Source organism: Chiloscyllium plagiosum, chromosome 12 (assembly GCF_004010195.1).
Source record: "Chiloscyllium plagiosum isolate BGI_BamShark_2017 chromosome 12, ASM401019v2, whole genome shotgun sequence".
NCBI lineage: Eukaryota > Metazoa > Chordata > Chondrichthyes > Orectolobiformes > Hemiscylliidae > Chiloscyllium > Chiloscyllium plagiosum.
In genome coordinates, this window is record NC_057721.1 from 7,034,922 (window position 1) to 7,051,966 (window position 17,045).

The 17,045-nt window shown below is 38.7% G+C and overlaps 1 protein-coding gene across 3 annotated transcripts in view; it reads right to left on the reverse strand.

The window, feature by feature from the left end:
* Positions 1–2,228: 2,228 nt before the first annotated feature.
* LOC122554937 (succinate--CoA ligase [ADP-forming] subunit beta, mitochondrial-like) overlaps positions 2,229–17,045 on the reverse strand; it is an 84,092-nt gene continuing 69,275 nt past the window's right edge. For all 3 annotated transcript variants that reach the window (XM_043700376.1, XM_043700377.1, XM_043700378.1), the window contains exons 9-11: positions 6,868–6,988; positions 2,891–2,979; positions 2,229–2,384 (exon numbers count right to left, since the gene is read on the reverse strand). In XM_043700376.1, coding sequence (XP_043556311.1) covers positions 2,310–2,384; positions 2,891–2,979; positions 6,868–6,988 — 285 coding nt within the window. In that variant the 3' untranslated portion in view covers positions 2,229–2,309. The remainder of the gene's footprint in view (positions 2,385–2,890; positions 2,980–6,867; positions 6,989–17,045) is intronic.

Here is a 17,045-nt window from a genome sequence, read left to right on the forward strand (position 1 = left end):
TTCATAACTGGATGTGGCAGAATTGCAGGGTTAGATCCATTAGTTGTGAACTTACCCTTATGTAGAATCACAGAACCACTAGAGTGTGGAAGCAGGCCATTTGGCCCATCAAATCCATACTGAACTACTAAAGAGCATCCCACCCAAATCTGTGCCCCTCCCACCCAAACCTGTGCCCCTTCCACCCTATAAATGCAACCCTGCATTTCCCATGACTATCGATGGACACAATGGGCAATTTAGCATGGCCAATCCACCTAACTTGCACATCTTTGGTCTGCAGGAGGAAATCAGAGCACCCAGAGGAAACCCATGCAAACACAAAGAGAATGTGGTCAACACTTGCTGCCAATGCATGTTGTGCTTCATGAAGTAGGACAATCAGTACATCTCAGAACTTTGGATTCTCTCACTATTCAGATAATGAGTTTCTTTTTATCCTTCCTTTCAAAACAGACAATTTCACATTTTCCCACATTATTCCCAGTTATCATTTCTATATCCCTTGATAGGTTCCTTATGTCCTCTTCAAAGCTTTTCCGCCTGCCTTTGTCTCATCAGGAAAGTTAAAAACTAACCTTCTGTCCTTTCATGCAAATCATTTTATACAATGTATAAAACGTTGAGATACCAGCATTAATCAAGGTGACACACCTTATGTTGCTAATTGGAAAAGTGACATGTTTTTGTCTACTCTCTAGTTTCCTGTTAGGCAATCAATCTTCTATCCATACCAATATGTTAGTCTCTATACCATTTTATTTTCCACAATAACTCTTGATATGGCACCTTATCAGATGCCTTCTGGAAATGCAAGTACGATCACTGGTTTCCCTTTATCTAGTTTATGCTACTTCCTCAAAGAACTCCAATAAATTGGTTGTGTGTGATTTTTTTCTTTCACAAAACCATGTTTACTCTACCTGATTATCTTAATTAAAAGGTGTTAGGGCACAGCAGTTTAAGTTTCTGTCTGTTGCAGGGAAAATGATATTCAGCTAACTGGCCTATAGATTCCTGCTTTCCATCTCCTTCTGTTTAGGATTAAAGGAGTTACATTCCAATGGAACCTTTCCCTATTCTAAGACATTTTGGAAAATTAGAACCAATGCTATTAGAACTATCTCACTAGAAACATCTTTTAAGTCCATCAGGAGGCCTTCAGTCTTGTTTCTCGTTGGAGACAAAATAGCCGGCAGCTCCAACAGTTTGTCAGTACCACTTCCCTAGTGACTGTAATTTTCTTGCGTTCCTCCCTCCCTTCAATTTCTTAATTTATGTATTATTCTGAAATATAATGTCTGAGATAAAGTATACATTGAATTTTTTGTACATTTCCAGTCTGAATAAGTTAGTAATAATGCAAATGAAAAAGTCCACTTGCCAAGCAAGTTCTCACTTGAAGTATACTTTATTACTGACTACAACAAGATTTTCAATATACATATTTAAATGTTTCAACTACAGCCTATGAGGCTTAAACATATTACAGAATCACCTTGCAACATACGCAAGGGTAGAATTTAATGTGCGTGTTTCTTTTAATTGAACTAATTTTTGATTTGTGGTTTACCATGTCAAATAAAATATAGCAGCAAACACCTCTGAACAAAAAACTTTGTTGTAGAAAGGACTCGGATCCCTACTATCAGTATGATTAACTTGTTTATTATTTCACAAGTTTGCATTAATTGCTTTATGGAAATGGAGTGTCTTAGTTATGCTTTTACGAATTGCTATTGAAACAAGTGTTACAGCAGAGGAATGTGCAAAGGTTAGAGGATTGACCATTCCAATAAAGTAATTAATGAGTTAGCAACTGGTCTGTAAAATGCATTCCCATAAAACATCCAGTGCATTTCAAATGAAAGCATAGACATACTTAGTGGTGTAACAAACTGAAAAATACAAAGTTCTTTGTTGAAAGCCAGGTTACAATAATTATCAGACAAATTGAAATTAATCACTCGTCATACAATATGCTAAAGGATCTACTAACTGAACACATCAGTGCTCAAGAGGATTTGAACAGCCACTCAACATACATTCAAACATTAAATAATTGATAGGTAATAATTTAAAAAAAGCTGGATTACATCCAAACCCTGTCTTTTCCTCGATATTTGGAGAACCAACATTTAACAATATATCTATGAACGCCATGCTAACAGGTCAACATTACATTTTGTGCAGTATTGTAACATGAGTAACAGTGTCTCTTCAAAAAAAAAAGAAAACGGGCAAAAAACCATTTTAAGAGTATATCACAACTGTGAATATCAAACAAAATCATTTCTTCAAAGCATGTCTTAAATCGGCAGCTGGAAATTGACATCCACCTGAGCCTCCTTTGCCAATGACACAATTTCTGAAAGTTTTACAACCTGGAAGCACATAAAGAGTATGAGCATCTAATGAGTAAGGCAAAAGCACAGTGGCAAAATTACTTGAATCGAAAAGAACAATTCTCACATGGAAATCGGTGAGAGTTTGCCTCCAGCAGGTAGTTTTACCAGATACAGCAATGTTTATCTACTATAACAATAAGCTAGACATGGATATCATGTTATTGAAGAATCCAACGCACATTGATTAGAAATATCTATTACTGGGAAGCTTTACATTGCTTAGGTACAGTCGGTTCTGCTATAACTCATGTTTCTTCAATGCGAATTAGGTTTAACATGATTGAAGAATTTACACTTATTTGTAGAATCCGAACTTTCATTTCCTGTATTGGCTCGAAGGTGATTCCAGCCCCATTAGTTTAAATGGCACAGCTACTGCATGATTTTCTTCATTGCACAAGAACGAAACTATCGCCAAAATGGATACATTTCACTAATTTCTGAGCGTAGCATGCAAGCTTTCCAAGCAACCTCTTGCTTACCATTTTCGCAGCTTCATCCAAGTCATCACAACCCAGGATCTTGAGACTACTGGCAGCAATCAGTGCTTTAGCATCATCAACTTTTGAACCTGTGGGTGTAAAACAACAGACACTGAGAATTCAGCAAACTCATCTGAGCTTCCTCCAAGAAAAAAAACAACACATGCAATTATATTATGCTTTTCACTGGATCCCAAAGTACTTAATAGCCAAAGTATTTTGAGCTATGATCACTGTTGTAATGGAGAGAACACAGCAGCCAATTTGTACACCGCAAGCTGCTAAGGACCAGACAATCTGATTTTAATTAAGTTTGCTAATGAGTCAATAACAATCAAGGTACCTCATGGAGTTTGTGTTCTTTCTTGAAATGCTGCCATGTGATTTTTTTTATATCCATGGGAAAGCAGCCTGGCATTGGTTTGACATTACATGTGAAGCACTCACTGCATTAAAGCACCATCCTAAACTTTGTGCTCATGAGCTTCCAAAGTGGGACAAAGCCATAGCTTGCTGATACAAGAGGTGACATCTAAAGGCAGTGGCTGCAGTCATAAGTAGGAAGACATTGATCCAGTTATCAGGCAGACCAGCAACGTGGGAAGATCGGGTGATTCAGAGCTCTAGATACTGATCATTGTAATGTATGCTGGAAATGCCCATACATAGACATGAATGGCTTGATTTTCATGTCTGCAAACTTTTAAAAATGGTAGAGATCTGGTCATGGAAGTCATACCATTTCTGACAGATCCTGTTTTTCTGCAGTAGGGGTAAAGGGTCTAATTCACACAGGAGGGAAACCAGAACTCAGCAGGACCACTAAGTACTGCGTTAAAACAGACTATATTTTGGATGCAGCATGGGAATAGATGTAAATGCTTTAGAAGGGTGGATAAGATCTGTTTAATTGTCCATGATCTGAGGTTTTTAAAATACCCTAGCTACACTTCAAGTTATAAAAACATCATCTGGTACACTGCCTTAACTAACATGTCAAGTGGTGTAGCATCTGGTTGAGCAATTTCAATAGTTACCTGTTGACATTTCCTCATGGGTGTTTTGTAAATTGTTGGCTGACTCATCGGGAGTTCTTAGTTTGCAATGATACAGCTTTCAATAGATTATAGAGGTCTATTGAAGGATTAGCCATCTTTGATTGGGTTATGTGGGGAATTGCTTGCTTTTCCAAGAAACTAAACACTCCATCATACAGTCGTAGAGTCATGCAGCACGGAAAAAGACCCTTCAGTCCAACTCATCCATGCCAAGTTTCCCAAACTAAATGAGTCCCATTTGCTTGCATTTGGCCCATATCCTTTTAAACCTTTCCTATTTATGTACTTGTGCAGACGTCATTTAAATGTTGTATTTGTACCTGCGGCTATCACATCCTCTGCCAATTCATTCCACATACGAGTCAGCCTCTATGGGAAATTAAAAGCTACGAATGGGCTCATATAGGATGTTCTTAAAATCAAGTCAGTGTAGTGCAACCTGTATTAAATAGTTCGAACTTTGTTTTGTTTTATCTCTTCATAAGCTCTAGGTCTATCATTCATGAAGATTAAGTTAGTTAGCATTGTGGGAGGTGGAAATTAGAAAGTTTGGGGATATTTGGAAGGTATGAATTTACATATGGGCAATATGGGATCATGGGATGGGGAGGGAGGGAGGGAGTGCATAGATAAATGGCATAATGGTTGCTTTGGGGTATAGGGTCCATGCGGAGATACACAGAGGCATCCAGAGGTGGTGAGCAATTAGGGCCACTGGAATCATGTGGGGAGGCAGAAGCTGATGAACCGGCCTGGTGCATATAAGAGGTGAGAGCTTGAGGTCTTAAAACTGTACAACATACTTCCAGTAAAATAAAATACAGCTGCTAGAGATCTAAAAATAAATAACAGTCATATTGGATTCAAAATGTTAACCAGCCGACCTCAACACTGTGTCCCCTGTGTGGTTGTCAATGTTGTATTTTGGATTCAAAATACCCAACTTCATCCCACCTCCCCACAAGGTGGAACAAAGGGGATGGTAATCGAGGCCTTTTTCCAAGGCAGGTGAGCAATTTGGGAAATTTTCTTGTAAAACCCAGCGCTAAGTAAAAAGTGATTTTTTGAGAGAGCTATTAGTCAACTAGTTGCTGACTTTGTTGACATGTTGCAACCTCATACATGAAAAACTGAATTGTCATTTGGACATGTTGTTGTTGGGCAGCAGTCAAAAACTGCAGCTTAAGATGAGACAGTAAATCTTTTGCAGGAGAAAGTGGGTGAGTTGGGCAAATGTAGATCTATTAGAAAATGAATTTTTTCGATTTGTGAGGGGAGGAGGAGGAATAAGTTCAAACCTACAGAAGGCAGTAAAACTATAATTTGAAATTATGCAGAAATAACAATAGAACTAAGGGACAAAAATAAAGAATGAGTAAAGGGGGAAAAGCAGTAAACTTCCAAGATTCAAAATTTTTGATTGAAAAGGATTCTTGGAAAGCAGAAAATGTCTCATAGAAATTAAAAATATAACACACAAACTCTGTGGTTCTGCTCAGGTGAAATATTTTACGTTCACCTCTGTGCTTTTGGAGAAATTAACACAGTAACCGAAGACAAAACAGCCTGTTTGACTGACACCCATCAACCACTTTAAATGTTCAATGCCTTCACCACTGGTGCACAGCACGGAGTGCGCCACCATGTTTAATTAGATTGCGATTTTTTGATGATATCATTGATAAGGGTTGATGGGCACAATACAGCTGATATGGTTGTGCATGGATTTCCCAAAGATATTTGGCAAAGTGCCACATACCAGGCTTTTTAGTCAATTTAAAACCACTGCAATAAAAGTGACATTGGCAGCAGAGATATAAAATGGACTGGATATAGGAGAAAGGGAGTGGTGGTGAACAGGTGGTTCTTGGAGAGCAAAGTGGTATATAGAGGTGATCCCCAGTATTAGACCACTGTTTTTCTTGATTGATCTTAAATAACTTGACTTTTGTATGCACAATTTCAAAATACGCAAATGACAAAACGTGGGAATCAATTGTGTGGTGACTTCAAAAGGCTGGTGGAAATGATGCAAAATGTGGCAATCTCACAGCTTCAGAGTGTGCAGAAGCCAAGTTCAATGGTTTTTAAAAGGGGAAAAAAAAATAGGGAAGTGGTAATAGCCAAGTTGCTCTTGCAAAGAAAAGACAAGCCGAAGGACTGCACCTGTGATGTGATCATAGAATGTTTCTACCTACAAGATGAATTGCAGCAGCTCGCCCAGGCTCCTGCAATAACATCTTTCAAAAAAGCAATGTCTACCACTGTGAAGAGCAAGAGTGGTAGAGGCTATCATCTTTAAGTCCCCCTCTAAGTCACATACTATTCTGACATGAAACTGAGAATCACCAGCCCTTCTCTGTGAATGAGTCAAAATTCTAAAACTTCCTGCCTAACAGCACTGTGGGTGTACCTATATAGGCTGCAAAGTAGCTTGCCCCTGCTTCCTCAGGAGCAGTTAGTGATGGGTAATAAACGTCATTGATGCTTATGTTGAGAATGAATTTCAAAAGTTTACTTCTTTGAAAAAGCTTTTAGCCATCTGCCATGTTATCTGTACCTGTCTCATCCAGTAATTTTGCTTTATATTGCTCTGGTAAAGCACTTTGAAATGGATGCTTCATTATCTTATAGGCACTACATAAACACAAATAGTTGCTGTTGATAATAGCACTCCACTAAACAGCAATTACAAACTGCAAAGGAACTACCACCTGCAACATCCAGCAATGATTAAGGCTGAGGGACACACTGTGGGGAAAAATGATTAAAGTTAAATATACTGGGAGTGCATTTACTATATGAACATCTAATGGTAGTCAATCATTGATGCATCAGTGCAGTGCAGCTCTCCTAGTTAGAGAGAGGTTAAGTGGAAAGCCTTTCCATAGTTCAACTGATGGAAGCCATCATGCTCACCTTGCAATCTCACAACTATTGGAATCTTCAAATCCAAGCTCTCCACAGCCAGAATAATACCTTTAGCAATTACATCACAGCGCATGATGCCACCAAATATATTTACTAGAACAGCAAGTACCTAGAAAAAAAAAGGGTCCTTTTTAAAGTAACAATATAGCTGCCTTCAGAAAACAGCAAAACACGATTATTCAATCAAAACTACGTTTTTATCTACTTTTCTTAGTAAGATCAATTACACAGCATGAATTGGCAACACCTTCCAGCACCAAGGCTTGTCTTCTTGTATATAGCATATTAGAAGTAAGGACACTTAGTCCCCAAGAGGGCAAAATCTCTTACTGGGAGCACAAAATTGTACAACTACCTCTATAAAAACAGTTGAAAATAGAAGTGAGGATGACCTGTTTGAGACTATTATTCAATTCTAATTTACTAAGTTTCAAGCTGTAATTGCTGTATTCATCTTGTCCACATTGTGTAAATAAATCATGTCATTTTCTGTGATATTTAAGTTCCGCTGCTTGACCAGAGAGTTTGCAGTATATTTTATTTTAAATTCAGATTTATAGAACTTACTCATTGTAGGGACTAATTTTCATTTCAAGTAAGATAAACATAAATAAATACAGAAGTTTCTAGAACGAGCAGGGCAAACCATGATGCCAAATGTAAATTCAGAGCAAAATCAAAAATTTGGCTCATTGTGTTATCGTCAAACCTGCCACTGGTCATTCAAAACAGAACAAAATTTTAATGTTTTGGAGCAAACAGTCAACATTTACCCTTCACAGCCTAGAACTGAATTTCACAATTTTACACTGAATGCATTACACAGAAACTAGCCATCCTGCCCAAATGCTGGAGTTTACACATCATGTAGCACTGTCTCATTCACTTTCATCTAACTGTAATAATTTCTTTCCATTTCCTTTGCTCCCAGTGTTTACCTAGCAGTCCCCCAAACTCATCTGTGCTACTCGTGTCAATGACTCCTTGTGGTAACAAATTTCATACTTTAACCACTCTTTGGATAAACATGTTTCTCCCAAATTCCTTAATGAATTTGTTACTGACCACCTTTATTTATGGATCCTAATTTTGCTTGCAAAAAATGGAAACATCATCTCTATGTCCAGTCAATCAAATCCCTTCATCATTTTAAAGATATCCAGCAATCGGTTTGTTTGCAAACACAAACTGCTTCAAGTTCAGGGAAACATAATTTACATTTTAAACACTGTGAAAGGAAAAAAAACATGTGATACTAATGTTCACATGAGGCACAAATCATCAAATCTAACTAATAGTGTGAGAAGACCACCCTGAATGAGTGGCTGAATATTTTCACTAAGTTGGGATCAAAAATACGTCCAACTTGACTCAGTCCATTGATGAAGTGTAAATGTGTTTTCTCAAAATGTTTATTCCACAGTACCATTTGTATTAGTATTAAGCGCAAAATATAAAATATTGAGATGTTACATCTGTTGAACTCTTAAAACAGTGCACAAGGGAAACCTGATCATCTCCCTTACTGCTGAGAATTTCCATCTGCTTCAAATATTTGACTATTGAAGCTGCAGAAAAGGTGACAGATCCATTACTTACAATCAATTAAAGATAGGAAGCTTTTATTGAAACCGCACATAGCAGACTTCACCCAGGAAAAAAAGCACGAAACAATAGGAATTACGAATAATGCCTCAAATAGTGAGTATTGTCTGGGGAAAGCCACTAAAAGAACCTATAAAGCTACAAAGATCAGGACTCATTTGTAAATCTGTTAAGAAAATACGAATCATTTAATGAAGTTGCAGGCAGCAGGATTCACACAGTAAAGCAATAAGGAACCAGCACGTGTTTATTAAGGCTGTCATTAGAGGGATTCATCTGGAGAAGCCACAAAAAAAGTGAAAAGCATCCATTTTACTTGAAAGTAGGAATCATCCACTTTACTTGCACAGGAATCCATTTTGATTGCAAAAGCATGAGTAAAGCTTCAGTACAGAAGTACACTCTTAACAGCATTGATACATGGCAGAATTAACAGCTTTCAAAGCAAGAATAAATAAATATTTGGAAGACATAGCAGCAGAAATAATAATACCAAGATGATTTAGTTTTAGAAATAGGCCAAATAGAACATAGAATGGAGCATTCTGGAGAAAACAATTCTCAAGAAATAGAATTGCTTCCAAACTTTATATTAAGTTAGAGTCACAAGTAAAAACAGTTAATTTTGATGAAGCTCTGTAAGCCTTTGCAAAATATCTTAGAACATAGAACAGTACAGCACAGAACAGGCCCTTCAGCCCACGATGTTGTGCCGACCACTGATCCTCATGTACGCACCCTCAAATTTCTGTGACCATATGCATGTCCAGGAGCCTCTTAAATGTCCCCAATGACCCTGCCTCCACAACTGCTGCTGGCAACGCATTCCATGCTCTCACAACTCTGTGTAAAGATACCGCCTCTGACATCCCTCTATACTTTCCTCCAACCAGCTTAAAACTATGACCCCTCGTGTTAGTCATTTCTGCCCTGGGAAATAGTTTCTGGCTATCGACTCTATCTATGACTCTCATTATCTTGTATACCTCAATTAGGTCCCCTCTTCTCCTCCTTTTCTCCAATGAAAAAAGTCCGAGCTCAGTCAACCTCTCCTCATAAGATAAGCCCTCCAGTCCAGGCAGCATCCTGGTAAACCTCTGAACCCTCTCCAAAGCACCCACATCTTTCTTATAATAGGGCGACCAGAACTTGACGCAGTATTCCAAGTGCAGTCTAACCAAAGTTTTATAGAGCTTCAACAAGATCTCACGACTCTTAAACTCAGTCCCCCTGTTAATGAAAGCCAAAACACCATATGCTTTCTTAACTCTGTCCACTTGAGTGGCCATTTTAAGGGATCTATGTACCTGCACACCAAGAACCCTCTGTTCCTCCACACTCCCAAGAATCCTATCCTTAATTCTGTACTCAGTTTTCAAATTCGACCTTCCAAAATGCATCACCTCGCATTTATCCAGGTTGAACTCCATTTGCCACCTCTCAGCCCATCTCTGCATCCTGTCAATGTCCTGCTGCAGCCTACAACAGCCCTCTATACTGTCAACGACACCTCCAACCTTTGTGTCATCTGCAAACTTGCTGACCCATCCTTCAATTCCCTCATTCAAGTCATTAATAAAAATTACAAACAATAGAGGCCCATGGACAGAGCCCTGTGGAACACCACTCACCACTGACTTCCAGGCAGAACATTTTCCTTCTACTACCACTCACTGTCTTCTGTTGGCCAGCCAATTCTGTATCCAGACAGCTATGTTCCCCTGAATCCCATTCCTCCTGACCTTCTGAATAAGTCTACCATGGGGAACCTTATCAAATGCCTTGCTGAAGTCCACATACACCCCATCCACAGCTCGACCCTCATCAACTTTTCTAGTCACATCCTCAAAGAAAGTTTGTTTCTTTCGTAAAGACAGAAGCAAAAAACTCATTTAGGGCTTCCCCTACTTCCTCAGACTCCACACACCTTAATGTAAGAATAAATAAAATTCTTGAAAAAGTAAGATTTAATAGAAGTATTTAGTATTTAATAGAAGTATTACCCTGGATAGAAGTATCCAGGGTAATCCAAGGTTGATTTCATTTACAATCTCTAAGATTAGTGGAAAAATATGAGTTTGGAGATTTAAAGTCAGAATTCTTAAAAGATAAATTGTTACTGGAATTGTTCATGAGATTTGTCAAATTTATTTGTCAAAAGGAGAACTGACTCTACAGAAACCCTTCAGATAGTGAGTGAAGCAGAAAACTGAAAGCAACACAGATTGATCCTAAAAGATCATCTTCTTGCAGGAGATCAGCAGAATCTATTTAGCTCCTAAAGTACAAAACCACCAAAGACATGCATGAGAAGCCACTTCAGAGATTAGAACAGACAGCAGATAGTCAAAGATGTTGCCAGCATTATGGAAAAAGGAAACCTCACAGCATCAGCAATGACCACTTATTAAAAAATGCTTTACCTGCAAGAACAGATTTCTTTCTGAAAATGTAGCATAATATGATACAGTCACAGCAGCAAGGTGACAAAAAGCTCTCATAATTACATTATTAATATAGAGCAGTTTACAATAGTAGCCAAAGGTAATCATAAGGAAAACTGTCATTCATACAGCGCAGAAGAGGTCCTTCAACCAAACAAGTTTACACCAGTATAACTACTACTAAATATGAGCGAATCCCAATTTCTTGCACTTGCCCCATATCCTTGAATGTTATGATACTTGATATTTGAAGTATTCATCCAAACACTTTTTTTAAAAAAAAAAGGTTATAAAGGTTTGTAGCCTCCACTATCTTCCCAGGCAGTGCATTCCAGATTCCCACCACCTGCTGAGTGAAAAAGTTGTTTTCCCAAATCTCCTCTGAATTTCCTGCCCCCAACCCTAAAATTACACCTCTCCTAATTAATCCCTCAAGCAAGGGGAACAGCTGCTTTCTATTCACCCTGTCCATACCCCTCAATCTTATACATCTCAATCATGTCCACCCTCAGACTCCTCTGCTCTAAAGAAAACAATTCAAGCCTATGTAATCTCTCCTGATAACTCAATTTCTCCATCACAGGCAACATCCTGGTGAACCTCTTCTGTATGCCCTCTACTCCTATCACATCCTTTCTGTAATGAGGTGACCAGAACTACAACAATACTCCAATTATGGTCTGACCAACACTCTGTACGTTGTCTCCTTGCTCTTATATTTTATGCTACAACTGATGAAAGCAATTGTCCTATTTGCAGCCTTAAGTATTCTATTCATATGCTCTAATGACTTCAGGGATCTGTGAATAATAACCCTGAGATGCCTCTGTTCCTCTAAACTATCCAGTGTCCTGCCATTCATTAAATACTCATTCATCTTATTTCTTCTTCCAAAGTACATCACCTCGCACTTATCAGAGTTAAATAACACCTGCCAGACCATCGATATCTGGTCTGCCCATCGGACCAAACCATCGATATCTTCCTGCAACCTACAAGCATCGTCTTCATGATTTACCATTCTATCAATCTTAGAGTTACCTGCAAATTTACTTAACATTCCCGCTACATTTTCATTTATATCACATATGTATACAAGTAGTAAGGGTTCCACTACTAATCCTCATGGTGCGTCACAAGGTATCAGCCTCCAGTTACTAAAACAGCCTTCACCACTACCCTGTGTCCTATTACGAAGCCAATTTCTGACCCATCTTGCCAAACTTCCCTAAATTCCACGTGCTTTCACCTTCTCGGTCAGTCTCTCATGTGGGACTTTGTCAAAAGCTTTGCTAAAATCCATAAACTGCATCAACTGAACTGCCCTCACCCACACACCTGATCACATTTTCAAAAAATTCTAACAAATATGTTAGGTATGACCTCCCTCTGATAAAGCCATGCTCACTATCCTTAATTAGCCCATGCCTTTCCAAGTGGGTATTAATTCACTGTTTCACACTTTCTTCAATAGCTGCCCCACCACTAATGAGAGACTCAACGATCTATAATTTCCTATTCATTTCTCACCCTTCTTAAAAAATGAAATTATGTTAGCCATCCTGCAGACCTCTGGCACTTTCTGTGACCCGTGAGGAATTAAAAATTCGTGTCAGAGTCCCTGCAATTTCTTGCCTTGCTACCAGAGATTTAATTCATTCAGGCCAGGGCATTTGCTTTTAAGCCCAAGAGAGCATTCAATACCTCCCCATACTGTGCAAATTCCTCAAAGTCCCGCTTCTGAATTCTGCACCTGTGTTCTCCTCTTCCAAAGTGAAGAGGAAAGAGAAGTATTCATTCAACACTCTTCCAATATCCTGCGGCATCACACAATGGTTTTCCCCTTCCTCCTCAATGGGCCCTATTATTTTCTTGATTAACCTCTTCCCTTTAATGCATTTACAAAATGTCTTCGGATTCTCCCTAATTCTGTTCACAAGTCCTTTTTCATGGTTTCATATTGTTTCCTTAAGTTCCCTCCTGCATTTCCTGTATTCCTCTAGGGACACAGCTGAATTGCTTCCTTTGGTCTTGCAAAAAGTCCTAACTTTCCTCTTTATCCAGTCCTGAATTGTCCTAGACATCCAGTATATTCTGAACATATTGGTCCTACATTTCCCTCTAAAAGATACATGTTGGAGCTGTATTCTCCCCATCTCCTTTCTGAAATGTCCCCCATTCCTTCCCTGTCGTCTTATCCACAAGGAACTGTTCCCACTCTACCATGACCAATTCCTTCAATAAAATCTTCCTTCCCCAAATCCAATTTTGCAGGCCATCTTTTTCTTTGTCCAGAACAAATTTGAACTGTAATGTGTTGTGGTCCTATTGCCTAAATGTAATCCCATTGCCACATCAAACATTTGTCCAGCTTCTATTCCCAGAATCAGATCCAGCACTGCGCCATCCCTTGTTGGTCCTTCTGCATATTGATACAAAAAACTGCCCTGGATACATTTCAAGGAATCCACCCCCTCTAAACCCTTAACCAATATGACAATCCCAATTTACGTTGGGAAAGTTGAAATTCCCTAATACAATTTACTCTTACACCTTTCTGTGAACTGTCTACATATCTTCTCTTCTATTTCCCGCTGACCCTTTGGGAGCTTATAAAGTAGGTGCCCCCTTAATATTCCTAAGTTCTACTCTTAAAGCCTCATTTGAGAACCTTTCCAAGATATCTATCCTTACTGCAGTAATTGACTCCTTCATAACGAGTGTTACACCACCACCCTTTTTACTCTTTGGTCTTGCCTAAAAATTCTGTACCCAAGAATGTTGAATTACCAGTCCAGCTCTTCCCTCAAACACATATCTGTGATGGCAACATTATAATGTGTCAATCCATGCCATTAACTCATCTGTCTTACCTATTACACTCCTTGCATTAAAGTAAACACCATCCAGCCTTGCCATAATCTTTTGACACTCAACATAGCTAAACTCACTGTGACTTGCTTGCTTTGCTGTTGCATGATGCATCCCTGTTTCATAGATATGGTGTGTCCCTGTCCCCATCCTCCTGCCAGATTCTGACCTGGATTTCTGACAAGATATTTGGAGTGTGGGCATCTTACTAATTTTAACCTTGATACAGTATTGAATATCATGATATTGTCAAAATGTAAAGCCTGTGTTTCAAAAAGTATGTTTATGAGTAAAAAAAAAGTTACATAAATAGATGCCTGCCTTTTAATTCTGCCCATATCTTGATAATATATTATCAGGACATGGAGTGGAAATCATTACAGTTGTTTAATAGATTATTCCATTTATGATTAATTCCTTTTAAAAAGAAAATCTGGTTTGTTTGCCTGATACTCCTTTTCCATTTTTGAAAATCCAGTTCCATCTGTTCCCTCAGTCCTAATGTATTGTACAAATATTGAATTATTGTATTTGATGGCTCAGCAAAGCAGACTTATCCTAGTACATTATTCAAATATATTTAGGACATTGCTTTTTATGTAAACAAATAAAGAATATAAAGATTCAAACATTTGAATTGAAAATCTGCAGATAATGGAAAGATTAAAGGATTAGAATCAGATTCAGTGCTATGAAAATGTGCTTCAACTAAAATTTTGCAATAGATTTAACCTATCTACAATTAACTGATAACCCAGATAAAATAGATTCCTAAAAGCAAAATCCATCAAAAATATCTCAAGATAAACAATAACCATGAAATACTGCATTACAATAGTACAGTTAATAGACTTTTCTGTTTTCACTTTTTTTGAGGAGGATGTAGAATGATTTCCTTTAAAAAAAAACAGGATAAAGAACTTCAATGAATGAGCATTCACACCGAGAACCTCATGTCCAGTATATGATCAGTAAGCGAAGTGAAATAGTGTCTTACAATGAAACAGCATTACACACCGATTTTGTTTTGGAGTCTGCTGCTAAGTTAGAGCTATGCTAATACGGCCTGTCTTTTTGCAGGGCACAAAATCCAACAGTAAACACGGTCGAGAAACAGTCAGTTCAATGGCTGTTTGGTGAGGAAAAATTAATGCTCGTCTTCTCTACTGTACTTCCAAATGCCTGAAGATCAACAGCTGCTAAGACTTTTAGGAGGGTTGCAGTTTAAAACAGTCCTGCTGCTGGTGTGTCTGCATTGAATGTAATCTACAACTAAAGAAAATACAAGTATATTACATGTGTACCTCAAATGATACAAGCTAATGTCAATGTACTTCATGACAAGGTGCTTCGGTTTTGCTTTCCACAAAACATAAGAATTAGGAGCAGGAGGCAGCAATTCAGTCCCTTCAGCCTGCACAGCTATTCAATAAAATCATGTCTGATCTCATCTCACCTCAACTCCACTTTACTGTCTCTCTCCATAAACCTTCAAATTATTATTGGTTAAAGATCTATCTATGTCCTCCTTAAATTTACTCAGTTTCCCCACATCCACTCTGGTGTAGTGAAGTTCATAGATTCAGGACCTTTTGAGATTTATAAATCCTCATCTCTGATTTAAATCTGCTACGCCTTATCCTTAAGTTATAACCTTTAAGATTTACCCTCAAGTAGCTATTCCCAGTCTACTTTGGCCAGATCCTGCCTTATTTTAACAAAGTCTGCCTAACCGCTCAATCCAAAACCTCTTTTGGCAGCCATCATTTTCCTTTTTCATAATAAACAAAAAGTATGGTGCTGTGGGCACTATCACTAAAATGCTCTCCCACTAACACCTCGAACAACCGTCCAGCTAAGCTCCCCAGAATTAGGTTCTTGTAGGGGCATCCACATGTGTTCAATGAGGAACTGCAGCGAGTACAGGTCCAACATGTCCTCTTGAAATAGAGGAGCAACAAGACCAGAGAGCCCTAGGTGTCTAGGAACATTCAGAACCGTATAAAAAGGAAAATATGTGAGCAAATCAATGGAGGCTATGATGCAGTAGAATGTCCAGGTTTGGGGAGGTGGGAGGTGCTTCAGAAAGCAATGAGGAGAGCAAAGAGGGGCATGAAAAAGCACTAGCAGGCAAAATTAGGGATCATTGGAAAATATTCTACACATATATCAAGGAGAAGGAAATAATCAGAGAAAGAGTCAGGCTCCATTAGGACCAACGGGGAAATCTGGGTGTAGAGCCAAGGGACACTGGTAAAGTGTCAAACAAGTATTTGACATCTGTCTTTACTCGGGAGGAGGAGGATTAAGATAAAGATAGAGGAATCAGGAAGATGGACTGTGAGGTTCTTGAGAAGACTAATATCAAAGAGTGAGGAGGTATTGAGATTTTTGTTTAATTGTGGACAAATCTCCAGATCCACATCAGCTGTAAGCCAGGCTGCTGTGGGAGGCGACAGATGATATCACCAGGGCTTTGATCCATATTTTTAATTCCTCTCTGGCCACAGAAGAGATGGCAGAGGACTGCAGGACAGCTAACGTGGTTCAACCTTTCAAGAAAGATAGCAGGGATAAACCAGACAATTACAGACAGCGAGTGTCAAATCAGCGCTAGGGAAACTATTGGAGAAAATCCTGAATGAGTGAAGTAATCTCCATTTAGTGAGGCAAGGTTTGATCACAGTTAATCAGCTTGGCTTTGACGGAGGCCATGCCTAACAAATCTGATTGAATTTTTTGAGATGACCACACATGTCAACAAGGGTAGTGCAGTTATGGCCATTTATATGGATTTCAGCGAAGCCTCTGACAAGGTCACATATGATAAAATCACTTGGAATCCAGGATAACCTGGCAAATTGCATCCAAAATTGGTTCAGTGGCTGCAGCCAGAGGGTGGTGGTAAAAGGCAGTTTGAGAGGCTGGAGGTCAGTATACAGTATACTGCAGGGATCAGTGCTGGTCCCATACTGTTTGCGATAAATATAAACAATGTAGTTGAAAAGGTAGGAGAGCATGATAAGTAAGTTTGTAGATGATGCAGAGATTGGCTGGGAGGTTGACAGGGAGGAAAAGATATTAGGCTACAGGAAGCTATAAACAGTTTGGTCAGATGGAATTTAACCCTGATGAATCTGAAGTGATTCACTTTGGAAGAAGTGACAAGACAAGGGAGAACTCAATCAATGATAGGACACTAAAAAGCTCAGAAGAACAGAGGGTTCTTGGGGTACTTGCCCACAA